Source organism: Capra hircus, chromosome 22 (assembly GCF_001704415.2).
Source record: "Capra hircus breed San Clemente chromosome 22, ASM170441v1, whole genome shotgun sequence".
Taxonomy (NCBI): domain Eukaryota; kingdom Metazoa; phylum Chordata; class Mammalia; order Artiodactyla; family Bovidae; genus Capra; species Capra hircus.
This window is the reverse complement of record NC_030829.1, coordinates 54,317,859-54,330,322: the sequence shown is the minus strand read 5'-3', so window position 1 is coordinate 54,330,322 and position 12,464 is coordinate 54,317,859. Positions and strand designations below refer to the sequence as shown.

The following is a 12,464-nucleotide window of genomic DNA, read 5'->3' as shown; positions in this document are numbered from 1 at the left end:
AGAAGGAGATTTAGAGTTGCTAATGGGAAGCTTAATTCCTGAACTCTGTAAAGCAACAGTGAGGTTTTTTTAAACATTCAATCAAATCATCTTTAGATGTTGATGCCCCCTTTTCTTGTGCTAAAAAACCCCAATCTTTCTTGATGGTATTTAGCAGCTTCTTCGTCTAATTCCGCCTCATCTGTGGATGAAAGTGAATCATCATTATCTGAAGGACGCGATAATTTAGAAAACGGAGGGGTCGCCTTCGACTCCCTTGGGAACAGCATACTGGGGTTCTGGATCAGGAACATGTAGAGGATTTTCTTCCTGTTTCAAATAAATTTCTAAACGTTTTAATTCATCGTTATCAAAGTCCAGACAATCACGAATTAGTGTCCAAAAGGATAAAGTTTCAACAGGCACCTTTTCAGGGCCATGTAGAGTATAATGAGCCCGAATTTGTTCCCCTACCTTTTTCCATGTTTCTAAATTTACTGTACCTTCTCTGGGAACCAAGGGCAAACTTCTTCAATAAATGAAAGAAAATTGATTAATTTAGGTTTGGAAACAGTAATTCCCCGATGTTTCAACATTACAGATAACATATGTACAAAACAATTGACGACTATGCGTCTGTCCCATATTTATACTCTCAACTATATACCTTACTACTCCTCCTCAATTTAAATTCACTTGTATACATATATACTCACTCTTTTTAGCTAATAAGAGTAGTGCGAGGAAAACTGTCGAAATCGAGCCCCACGTTGGGCGCCACTGCCGCGGCCAGCACAAGCAAGAGTCGCACCTGCACAGGGAGAGAACGGCGCGTCCCCGCTAAGAAAAATAAGAGAGACAAAAGATGGGGTTGAGAGGATCAGACCAAAATGGCTGATGCCTTTCTTTATTGTGCTGCAGTATATATAGGATAAAGTACGTGACTTCTGACATTCACAAGATTGTATATTAATCTCCAGATACAATCACAAGACCCTTACCATTGTGTGCAGATCACAAATAGATAATCTATCTTCTATCAATAAGCTAATCTATCTTGTATGAAATGTTGCAAGACTGAGACATCCCGGAGCCTTAAGGGTAGTAAATTCTTCAGGGGGGCGGGACAGGGAGCTTAGGGACGTGCCTAAGGCTCTGCATAACGCCGAGCAGCTCCCAAGACTTAACCCTTCACGGGCAGTCCCCGCAGTTTTTAGCAGTTCATCTGTTGTATTCATCGTTTTATTTTTTGAAGTTCAGGCGTCTGCAGCCGTGTGAGAAAGTCAGCTATGATAGCTCCCTTTCTGAATTTTTGACCAGCCTGCTTGGTGTTCTGCCTAGTAGCGCTCTCAATATCCACTTACCCCATAGTGTAGGAGGGCTGCCTTCTTTCCAGCTTCTCTCCGAGACTGACTCTTTCACGCTGTGTACGTGGCCCTTGTGTTCGGTGTCGGGATTCCTAGTGGTGTTCCTGTTGACCCTCTCTACTAACCGGGCAGGAAGACCGTGTCTTTCTGTGCTACAGTTGAGAGCAGTGTGTGGAGAATGTATCTTTGCAGCCCACTGTAGGAAAGTGGTTTCTGTTTTGAATTCTTAGAATTCATGAGATACTGAGCCCCTGTTTCTGGAAAGCAGGTGCCTTTACAGCCCCACAGTTCTGGTGAGTCTGAAGTCTCCTGAAGCCAGGGTTTCTTAACGTCGTTTTGTGCAGTGGCCACAGGCGGCAGCATTTCTTGCTGCCCTACTGTGGTTCATGTAGCCTCCAGAACTGCTGCGAACGACGTGTTTCTGGGTTGTCAGTGAGACTGAAGAGACAGCACAGAACACCTCAGGGTTCCTGTCTCCTTCCTTCCTCCCTATTACCCTTCACCTTAAGAGGTGTGAACCCTGGAAACACGCAGTGAGCAGGTGCTTCCTCGTGTATGTGGAGTTGCTCTGCACAGAGGCTAGAGATGGGAAGCCCTCTTTGCAGACCTGTCTGCACAGAGCACTAAAGTCTTTCGGGAGCACTGGGCGTGCTTTAGCCTCTGCATTACCCACCCGTGTCTGCTGGTTACGGTCCCTCCCTGCCAGTGGCCTCAGCCCCTGGACTCTCCAGCCTTTTTTCCAAGCCACCTCTGGGCTCCAGGGATGTGACATTCTCACAGGCCTCACAGCAGACAGTAGCCTGTTAGGTTTTCTTTTTTCTTCTTTATCTGGGAGTATTCTTGGTTTACAGTGTTTCAGTTTCAGAACGCTGGGTGCTGCTCACCTGCCTGTATGCACACAGCTGCTGTCACTCAGGCTCTTTACCTCGATAGCTTAGGACACTTCTCTGGAGTTCTCTGCGGTGTGGTAGGTTCTTGTTAGAGTATCTGTCTTATTAACAGGAGTTGGTATATGTGCATCCTGACCCTCTCCATTTATCTGCTCACTATACCCTGCACTAACCCTGTTTTTTTTTTCGTCTATTCAGACCAGGTTCACATCTAACACTGGTTAGGTTCCCCCTATTGCTTAAATCACGAAATATTTGCCTTCTGAATCTGTACTGGTTCCTGGGCTCATCTCCAGGTCCGCCCATGGAGCTGCACTGGCGTTTTTCCTGTTTCCACGGCTGAAGAATTAACTCCACGATATCATACCACAGTTTTTACCAGTTCATCTGTCGTTGGTATTTATCCTTTTTCTCACTGTTAGTAATGTTGCAGGGAACGTTGGGGGTGCAGGTATCTTTTGAGTCTCAGGTGTCTGCAGGCCCTGCTCGGCAGGACTCCTGACTGAACCGTGATGCCCCTCTTTCTGAATTTCCGACCAGCCTCTAGCGTTCTGTCTAGAGGTCTACCAGTTGACATTTCCCTCAGCAGTGTAGGAGCTTTCCCTCCTGTCCGGGTTCACACTGTGTAAGGGTGGCCCTTGTGTTCAGTGTTGGGATTCCTAGTGGTGGTGCCCGTTGGTCCTCTTGGCAGGAGAACCATGTCTTTCTGTGCTGAGGTTGAGAGCAGTGTGTGGAAAACGTACCTCTGCAACCCACTATTGGAAAGTGGTTTCTGTTTTGAATTATTATCCGTGAGATTCTGGGGCCCTATTTCTTGAAAACAGGTGCCTTTTACAGCCCCACGGCTTGGTGAGCTTGAAACTATGGTCTTAATAGTGTTGCTTTGGGAAATGGCCACAAGGCGGCAGCATTTCTTTCTGCCCTTGGTGGCTGGTGCAGCCTCCAAAGCCCTTGGGAACCACGCGTTCCTGGGTTGCTCTGAGACTGGTGGATACTGCACAGACATCCCAGGGTTTCTGTCTCCTTCCTTCCTCCTCCTCAGCCATCAACCCACTAGATTCCAAACCCGGGTAACCGCGCTGCACGGCTGAGGCCCCTGGACAGAGGCTGGAGAAGGGGCCCCTCCCCGGAAGTCGGCTGTGGAGATGGGTCTTTCCAGATCTCCCGCCCCGAGGACTCAGCTCTCGGCTGCTCTGGGTGTGCTTCATCCTCCGCATGGCCCAGGCCAGGCCAGCTCCAAGAGGCATCATCGGCTGGTCCCTCCCCTGCCAGCGCCCTACGGCCCTCGACTCTCTAGCCTGGTTTCCCAGCCAGCTCAGGCTCCAGGGATGGACATTAGCCCCGGTTCCAGAGCCTCATCGCCACAGTAGACAAGAGTCTCTCAGGTTTTCCTTTTTTCCTATTTTATCGGGGGAGTACTTCAGATTTACAGTGTCCCGTCAGTTTCAGAACACTGTGCTGGCCACCTGTCCACACACACACACACACCCCTGTCCTTCCTCGGACTCTTTGCCTGGTTAGCTTAAGGGCCAGTGTTCAGTAGAGCTCTGCTGGGCTACAATAGGGTCTTTCTGATGATCTGTTTTATTAATAGAAGTTTGTCTGTGTGAATCCCAACCTCCTGATTTACCCACCGAGGATACTCTTGAGATTGCACATTATGTTCAGTTGCCCTTTTTATTAATTTCAAGGGATTCTCCCTGAATTTCCTGTTTCTTTTCTCCTTTAATGATGTATTAGACCCATGTGTTTCTGTGCTGTATCTGGTAACATTTGGATTCGATTCTAGCACTCGTTACTTCAGATTCTGTACCGGGAGCCTCTCAACATAGTGGCATTCACAGATAGTGCTTTCTATTTAAACCTCCTTTCTGTTGAAGCACTTCCTTGTGGCACAGTTTTAGAGCATGTGGCTAGCACTGCCTACCTGCTCCTTCCCCCAGCTCACCTCGAAACGTCCCTGTCCTGGCAGTACAGCAGGCTAGAGTCCAAAGGATGTTTGGCTCTCCCTTTGGTGAGCTTCCAAGCAAGAGTGTGCACTTCTTGGTAAGTGAGGCTACTTGATTTATTCTACAGAGTGCCAGTGTAGTTTGTCTGTTTGGGTGATTGGAAGTGGTTCCTGGCCTGGAAGGCAGCTCCAAGGTTTCTTACCTACTAAGTCGTGTCCAGCTCTTTGTGAACCCATGGACTTAGCCTGCCACACTCCTCTGACCATGGGATTTTCCAGGCAAGAGTACTGGGAGTGAGTTGCCATTTCCTTCTCCAGGGGATTTTCCTCACCCAGGGATCGAAGTTGCATCTCCTGCACTGCAGGCAGATTTTCTACCAACTGAGCCCTCAGGCGAGTAGTGCCGTAGGTTACTAATGCCTTATTTGTGCTCTCGTCTCTAGCCTTCAGTGTGCCCACGTTCCCTGTAGGACACACTCCTGCCCCAAGATCCGGGCGCTGGCTGTGGGTGGTCCTTACCCGGCAGAGTTAGTGTCTCGGCAGCAGATCCAACTGCGATCTCGGTGGAGCCAAACCAGAGTAGCCGATCTGCAAAGTGACAGCTTCTTTGCAAGTAGAGGGCTCTCTTCTCACTCCAGTGCAGAGCCTCAAGAGAAGCCTCTCTGCGTGGTGCTCTGCCAGCCCTGGAAAGGGGCCCTGGGCTAAACATCGGCCACACCTCTTACCGTCTCATGGAATCAGTCTGTCTTTGCTGTAGGGGCACTTCAGCCTCAGTGCTGGGGTGTAGGATCTGTTCGGGCTTGTCATGTCCATGAAAAGTTCTCAGTTCTTCATCTGCGGGATATGAAGGCAGGAGCAGCTGGAGTCATCCTCTTCTTGACATCTCTCCCCACCCCCATCGTCGTTTTTATTCCTTTACTTACCTTGGTTCCTCCACTGAAACCACCAAAATGTAAGTGCTCGGTTTAGCCCTCGGCGGTGAGCTGTGGTCTCTGATGGAGGTGGACTGTGCGTCCCTCCTGAAGACGCAGGGAGAGGGGAGGGCGGGGTGCCGCCTCCAGTGGGTGCCATGTTCTGCTTGCAGGTGACACTGTGGAAGGAGTCGGTCGACGGGCAGTGGGTGTGCATCAGTGACGTCAACAAGGGCCAGGGATCCGTGTCCACGTCTGTCACAGAGGGCCAGCAGAGCGAGCAGTGAGCGCACGGGGCGCCTGCTTTTCCACCCGCTGCAGACTCTGGGCCGGCAGCCCAGGCGGCCCCGCGCCCGCGCCATCAGGCTCCCACAGACACAGCAGGACTGTCATCTGCCTTAACACGATCTGATATGGTTTGTAACTTACCGTCCAGCTGAACACACACTTGTTCTGAGGGAAAAACTATGAAAAGATCTGAAGGTTGTTATTTTAAGATATTTTGGTCATTTTTACGTACCTTTTACGTTCAGGCGTCACTTGTGGGGTTTGTTTCCAGAGTAATTAAATAAACACATATTGCTTATAACTCTCCCTGCATTTTCCTAACCCGCCTAAAACCGAGCTCCTTCTCACAGTAGTTGTCCTGGAAGAGCACAGATTCAGGCCGAGCCTTGCACACAGCTGTCAGGCACCATCCCCAGACCCGAGCTCTGCTGAGGGCGCCTGCAGAGCTCTGATTCAGAGAGCCAGGCACTGGACCTTCAGGGCTGCGGCTGTGTCCCCTGCGCATACGCCCTGTGCTCTGGACGGGCTGATAAAGCCTGCCCTGTCCAGTTACACCCGTTTGCAGGCAGAGGGCCTTACTCACCCTAACGGAGGAGCACCTGAAAGCACCTGTGACCAGGACTGGAATGAGCATTCACACCCCGCACTGCAATGACAGATCTCTGCAGACAGCATGTCGAGGCTCTGGAGGCAGAAAATCCAGAATTCCCACGGAGGGAATCAGCAGGAAGGTGAGACACTGCCTTGTGCCATGTACAACCTGTAACCACTAGAATTCAGGGGAAGAGGAAGCCCTGCACGTGAAGAGGGTCGCTGTCCCCATGCCTAAGCAGGCCTGGCCCCAAGGCCGACCCGCCCCATCCCAGGCTGCTGTAAGGCTTTGGCATAAACGTTCCTCCCCTAGAGTAGAGTTCCAGGGCCTCCTCACTTCCAGACTGGGCCTGAGTTTTACCCAGGAGGCCTACCCTGAACGCTAATCTCAGCCAAAGGACCCAAGAGAGACTGCATTAATGGGAGAAAAGCCTCCACAGGCTCCCTACAGCCCCTTACCTTCAAGCCGCCTAACTTCCAAAGGACAAGACTGCAGCCTAGCAGTCTGGCAGGGGTGTCTGAATATCTGCAGGTCAGCGGGGAAGCAGGAGGGGGAACAGGACACAGGCCTGCGGGGTTTGTGCTTCCGTGTTCCAGAGACTGGCATCCAAAGCCCTGGGTCTCCCCACTGACCTGGGTTGGGCATAGACGCGAGGTGCCGCCTTGTGGCCATTTCCTGTTCTTACAACGTACAAACTGGTGCTTCAGGCACTGCATTGTCAAAGGGCTGCAGGCCCTAAATAAGGAACGCTTAGCAAAATCAGCCCTGAGTATTCATTGGACGGACTGATGCTGAAGCTGAAACTCCAATACTTTGGCCACCTGCTGCGAAGAACTGACTCACTGGAAAAGACCCTGATGCTGGGAAAGATTAAAGACAGGAGGAGAAGGGGATGGCAGAGGAGGAGATGGTTGGATGGCATCACCGACTCGATGGACATGAATTTGAGCAAGGTCTGCGAGTTGATGATGGACAGGGAGGCCTGGTGTGCTGCAGTCCATGGGGTCACAGAGAGTCGGACACGACTGAGCGATGGACCTGACTAACCCTAAGAACACCCTGGCTGAGGTCAGCGAGTAAAACTTCAAAAACCATAAATGGGACTTTGAACAAGCCCTATTCAAAAGGAAATTTTCCTCAAAGTATTTATAAGAAACAGACAAGGCACATTAAATGTTGCACCAGATACCTCACAGTCACAGACAGGACCGTCGAAACTACACCCTGCGCCATCTGCCGTGAGTCAGTGTCCAGCACAAAGGTCTGCAAACAGTAAACGCTGCAGATCGAGGACAAAGGGAACCCTCCATGCTGATGCCAGCACTGCACGCAGGCGAAGGCCGCTCTGGGAAAGAATACTCAGGCTTCCGAAAGGGAAATCACAGCTCCACGTGAGCGCAGTGCATGCTCCCGGACAAAAAGTAAAAAGCAGCTGGCGATTGAAATGGCCCAGGCATCAAAATGCTTGCTGCAGGAATATGAACAGCCTCGAGATTTGGAATCACACCAGATGCCCAGGACCGCTAGGGTGCTGACAGAATCCCCCCGGGACGCGCGTGCACTAGACGACTGACGTAGCCGTGAAATAAGACAATACCTTGACGCAACAAGGATGGACCTGGAGATCTCTGGCCTCAGGGAACCAAAGCAGACAGCAGCCATAGGATTTGGTGTAGGGATGTCATCTCAGCCTGCATAGAAGTGAACCCTCTGAGAAAACAGAGACAAACTAGAGTCCTGGAAGCAAAACATGTGTGTGTCAGGGGCAAAAGCTGGGGGAGGATCTAAAGGAACGCTCGGCAACGAGCAGCTCACACTGCTACGTAAACATCGGCCCTCCATCAATAGCACACGCGGTCTACCAGCACTGTAAGAGCCCCATGGGAAAAGAATCCAGAAACAGTGCTGTGCAGACGCGTACAGCTGATCAATGGTGCTCACATCTAAGTCCTGCACATGGAGATCAGGTATGTCTTTATACACCTGGAATGTTGAAGTATGTTTCAAACTAGTATAGTCCCCACAGCCTGGGTCCCCTGGCAGGTGTGCCATGCTTAAGCAGCCTTGGTCCCTAAGGCCAGACCCACCTGAGCTCAGGCTGTTATAAGGTTTTGACATAAATGTTCCTCCCTTGGACTTCAAGAGCCTCATTTCCCGAATGGGCCTCAATCTGAGACCCAGGCAGCCTACCCCGAATGCTAATCTCAGCCAAAATGACCCAGGAGACACCGCACTATCGGGGAGAAAAGCACTTCCAACTTTCATACGGCCTGCACAGGCTCTGGGGGTGGGGTCTCACCTGCAGCCCCTTCAAGCCCCCTAACTTCCAAAGGACGAAATTTCAGCATAGCGGTTTGGGGTCTGAAAAGCTGCAGGTCAAGGGTGAAGTAGGAGGAGGAACAGGACGCGAGCCTTTGCGGTTTGTGCTGGCATGTTCTCAGACGTTCGCCACCCAAAGCCTGCACTTTCCTCAGGCGCTGCTCTCCCCACTGACCTGGGCTGGGCATGGAAAAGTAGTGCCACCTTGTGGCCATCTCCTGTTATTACAACATACAGCCTGGTGCTTCAAGGCACTGCATAATAAAGGGCTGCTGCAGCTGCTAAGTCGCTTCAGTCGTGTCCGACTCTGTGTGACCCCATAGACGGCAGCCCACCAGGCTCCTCCGTCCCTGGGATTCTCCAGGCAAGAGTACTGGAGTGGGTTGCCATTTCCTTCTCCAATGCATAAAAATGAAAAGTGAAAGCGAAGTCGCTCAGTCGTGTGTGACTCCTAGAGACCCCATGGACTGCAGCCTACCAGGCTCCTCCGTCCATGGGGTTTTCCAGGCTGCAGGGCCTTAAATAAGGAACACTTACCCTAGAAACACCCTGGCCCAGGTCAGTGAGTAAAAACTTCAAAACCCATAAACAGGGGGACTTTCAATAAGCCCTACTCAAAAGGAAAGTTTCCTCAAATATTTGCAAGAAATAAACAAGGCACATTAAATGTTGCACCAGATCCCTCAAACTCAGACCGTCAAAACTACACCCTGCGCCATCTGCCGTGAGTCAGAGGGTCCAGCACAAAGGTCTGCAAACAGTAAACGCTGCAGATGGAGGATAAAGGGCACCCTCCATGCTGATGCCAGCACTGCACGCAGGCACAGGCCGCTCTGGGAAAGAATACCCAGGCTTCTGAAAGGGAAGTCACAGCTCCCGGACAGAAATGAGAAACCAGGGACTGAAATGACTCAGGCCTCAAAACGCATGCTGCAGGGATGTGTACAACACTCAAGATAGGGAATCGAAGCAAATGACCAGGACCACTTGCACACCGAAAAAACCTACCTGGGTCATGTATGCCATAGTAACTGACTCAGCTATAAAATAAGAAAACCACGCCTGCAACAAGGATGGACCTAGAGATCTTTGGCCTCCAGGAACTTATGTAAGGGCTGCAGCCAAAGGATTTGGTGTAGTGGTGTTGTCTCAAACTGGAGAGCGAGAAACCCTCTGAGAAAAACAGTCTTAGAGTCCTGGAAAAAAATGTGTGTGCAGTGGGGGGAAAAGGCACGAGCAGTGCACGCTCCTACATAAAACAGCGACCCATCACTACAGCACGTGCAGTCCACCCAGCGCTCCAAGAGCCGCCACGGGGAGAGTCCACCAAAGCAGAGCGCTGCAGACGCGCCCACCCGGCTAACGGTGCTGCCCGCCCACAGCGTGCACGACGGAGACGAGTCTGTCTCCACACACTTGAAAGTACTGATGTATTTTTAAAAGTGTCTATTATATTCCCCACAGCCTGGGTCCCCTGGCTTGGTGTCCCAGGCCTAAGCAGGCTTGGTTCCCCAGCCTAGACTATCCTGGATCCTATCCTCTATCCTGTAGAGGTTCTGGCAGAAATGATCCCCCCGGTACCCTAGGGCCTCCCACTTCTGGTTCGGTCTTCAATTTTAGAGCCACATGCCCACTGTCTTAAATCTAATCCCAGTCTCAAGGACCCCAAATATAAGTGACCATCCATGAGAAATAGTTTCAAAGTGAAATGGCCTCTGCATTCTCTGGTGTTCAGCTTCCTACCTACATTCTCTAAGCTTAGAGTCATCCTCTTTATTAAGAACAGCTCCTCGGCATAGTAGTTTATTTGGGTTCAGATACATTTGGACGTGTTTATGGTGAGGAAAAAATATGTGAAAAATACGTGAAACAAAAACTCAGAAGTGAAGAGAAGTCTTTTCCAGTTCTAGCTGGTGATCGCAACGCTCATCCTTTAGCAGTAGAACACGCAGACCCCTGAGAAACAGTCAAGTGATGGAATACCCAGAGAAATCTGTCAGTCAGTTTGACCTAACTGGCATTCATAGAACATTCTTCCCAACAGCACTGAAAACACACTCATGTGCATCTAAATCACTCATCGAAATGGACTGATTTCCGGACCCCAAGACAACTGTCTTGCTGTCTAGCTCTGTGAAAGCTTTCCTTCCAAGGAGCAAGCATTTTTTCATTTCATGGGTGAAGTCACCATCAGGAGTGATTTTTGGAGCCCAAGAAAATAAAATCTTTCACTGCTTCCACTTTTCCCTTCTATTTGCCATGAAACAAAATTGTTGAAGCCAAAGTCATCATTCATTCGCCACCTGATGGAAAGAGCTGACTCATTGGAAAAGACCTTGATGCTGGTAGAGATGGAAAGCAAAAAGAGAAGGGGCGGCAGAGGATAAGATGGTTAGATAGCATCAATGACTCAATGGACATGAATCTAAGCAAACTCCAGGAGATAGTGAAGGACGGGGAACCTGGACATGACTTAGCAACTAAACAGCGACGACAAAAGGGGCTTTGGTAGACCAAGAAAGTGTGTGTTATCTGGGAAAAATACAAACTGAAGCTTTTAAGACTGAAACCACGTGATTGCTGAGGTTTGCTCTCAGAATATTCCCCTCAAATGAAAAACAATATGAGAGAGAAGTACACGAAAGAAGATGCTAATATATGTTGAAACTGATAACAGGTGCTTGGAGACTCATGGAATTACTCTCTCTGCTTTCTTTGTATGTTTGAAATTTTCTAGAAGAATAAGTTCAAATATATCTGGAGAGAGAGTTCAGCTTACACACTTTCTGTTGGAAAACTTTTGGCCAAGTTTTCGTTGGAAACATGACTTTGTAATCAGAAAGGAAGTACCTGAGACCCTTGTGAAAATACAGATTCTTCGCCCCACGGCAGACTTACTCGATCCGAGTCAGAAGATGAGGCATAAGGAAGTCGGCTTTCTTACGGCCTCCCCTGTGAATCGACTGCAGCGCAGCAGAAGTCTGCACCCCGCAGTTGCGATCAGGTGACCCCACGGGCCTCACTGAGATCCCACGGCTCTTAGTGACCCCTAGACTAAGGCTGCACTATCTGCAGCTCCGAGGGCCGTTTCAGCACAGTGGTGGAGCAGGTGTCGAGCTAGACAGTTTGGAGGGGCCAGTGTCCGTTGAGGAACGGGACACAGGGAAAGGAAGTTCTGCCTGGACACGGCAGCGTGAGGGCAAGGGGGCATCGACAGACCTTTCCAGGATGAGAGACCTGGGCATGTTTGAAGGCTGAGGGCGGAAGCTGCTGGACAGAAAGACTGAAGACAGGAGACCAGTATCTGGGGCTCCAGCCCCATGATGGCAGGAGAACAGGGACACCCCAGTGGGAAAGGAGCTGTGGGAGCACTTGGCTGAGGTGATGCAAGTTCAGAGCAACGCCTGTGGTGTCTCCATTCTACTTAAATGACTACCAAGCTGTTCCTGTGAAGTGCTCATCTCGTTTTTATAAAGGAAAAAAAAAAGGTTTCATATGATTATCATGTTAGAAACGGTCATTTTATTCTTAAATAAACCTTCATTTTAGAAGATTAATCTTGAGTTCCTGGTGCCCACATATTTTTATCAAGCACCCTGTACCCCACTTTTTAAAAAAGTGTGCACTTATATAAACATACCATTTTCTTAGATGATTTTGCTATTCATGAGGGAAGTTTTTGTTAAGGATATATATGAATATTGAATTTTTCCTATCATGTTGCATTCTACTGCCCTTGGCAAAATGTACAGTAGGTTTTCATGAAAAGTGAAAGCCACTCAGTTGTGTCCGACTCTTTGCAACCCGAATTCTCCAAGCCGGCATACGGGAGTGGGCAGCCTTTCCCTTCTGCAGGAGATCTTCCCAACCCAGGGATTGAACCCTGGTCTCCCGCATTGCAGGTGGATTCTTTACCAGCTGAGCCACAAGGAAAGCCCAAGAATACTGGAGTGGGTAGCCTATACCTTCAGCGGATCTTCCTGACCCAGGAATCAAACTGGGGTCTCCTGCATTGCAGGCGGATTTTTTACCAACTGAGCTACTGGGGAATCCCATAGATTTTCAATCTTCCTCTATTTTTTGTCATCCAGATGTATCTTCTGTTTTTTTAAATGCATTTATTTTACAGCTGTGACTTTACTATAGACTTTAAATAAATAAATAGAAATA

General features: G+C 49.6%; 1 protein-coding gene across 1 annotated transcript in view; it reads left to right on the top strand.

The window, feature by feature from the left end:
- SEC13 (SEC13 homolog, nuclear pore and COPII coat complex component) overlaps positions 1–5,684 on the top strand; it is a 29,865-nt gene extending 24,181 nt beyond the window's left edge. Inside the window, exon 9 of the mRNA XM_005696060.2 lies at positions 5,269–5,684. Within this exon, the coding sequence (XP_005696117.2) occupies positions 5,269–5,382 (114 nt within the window). The 3' untranslated portion in view covers positions 5,383–5,684. The remainder of the gene's footprint in view (positions 1–5,268) is intronic.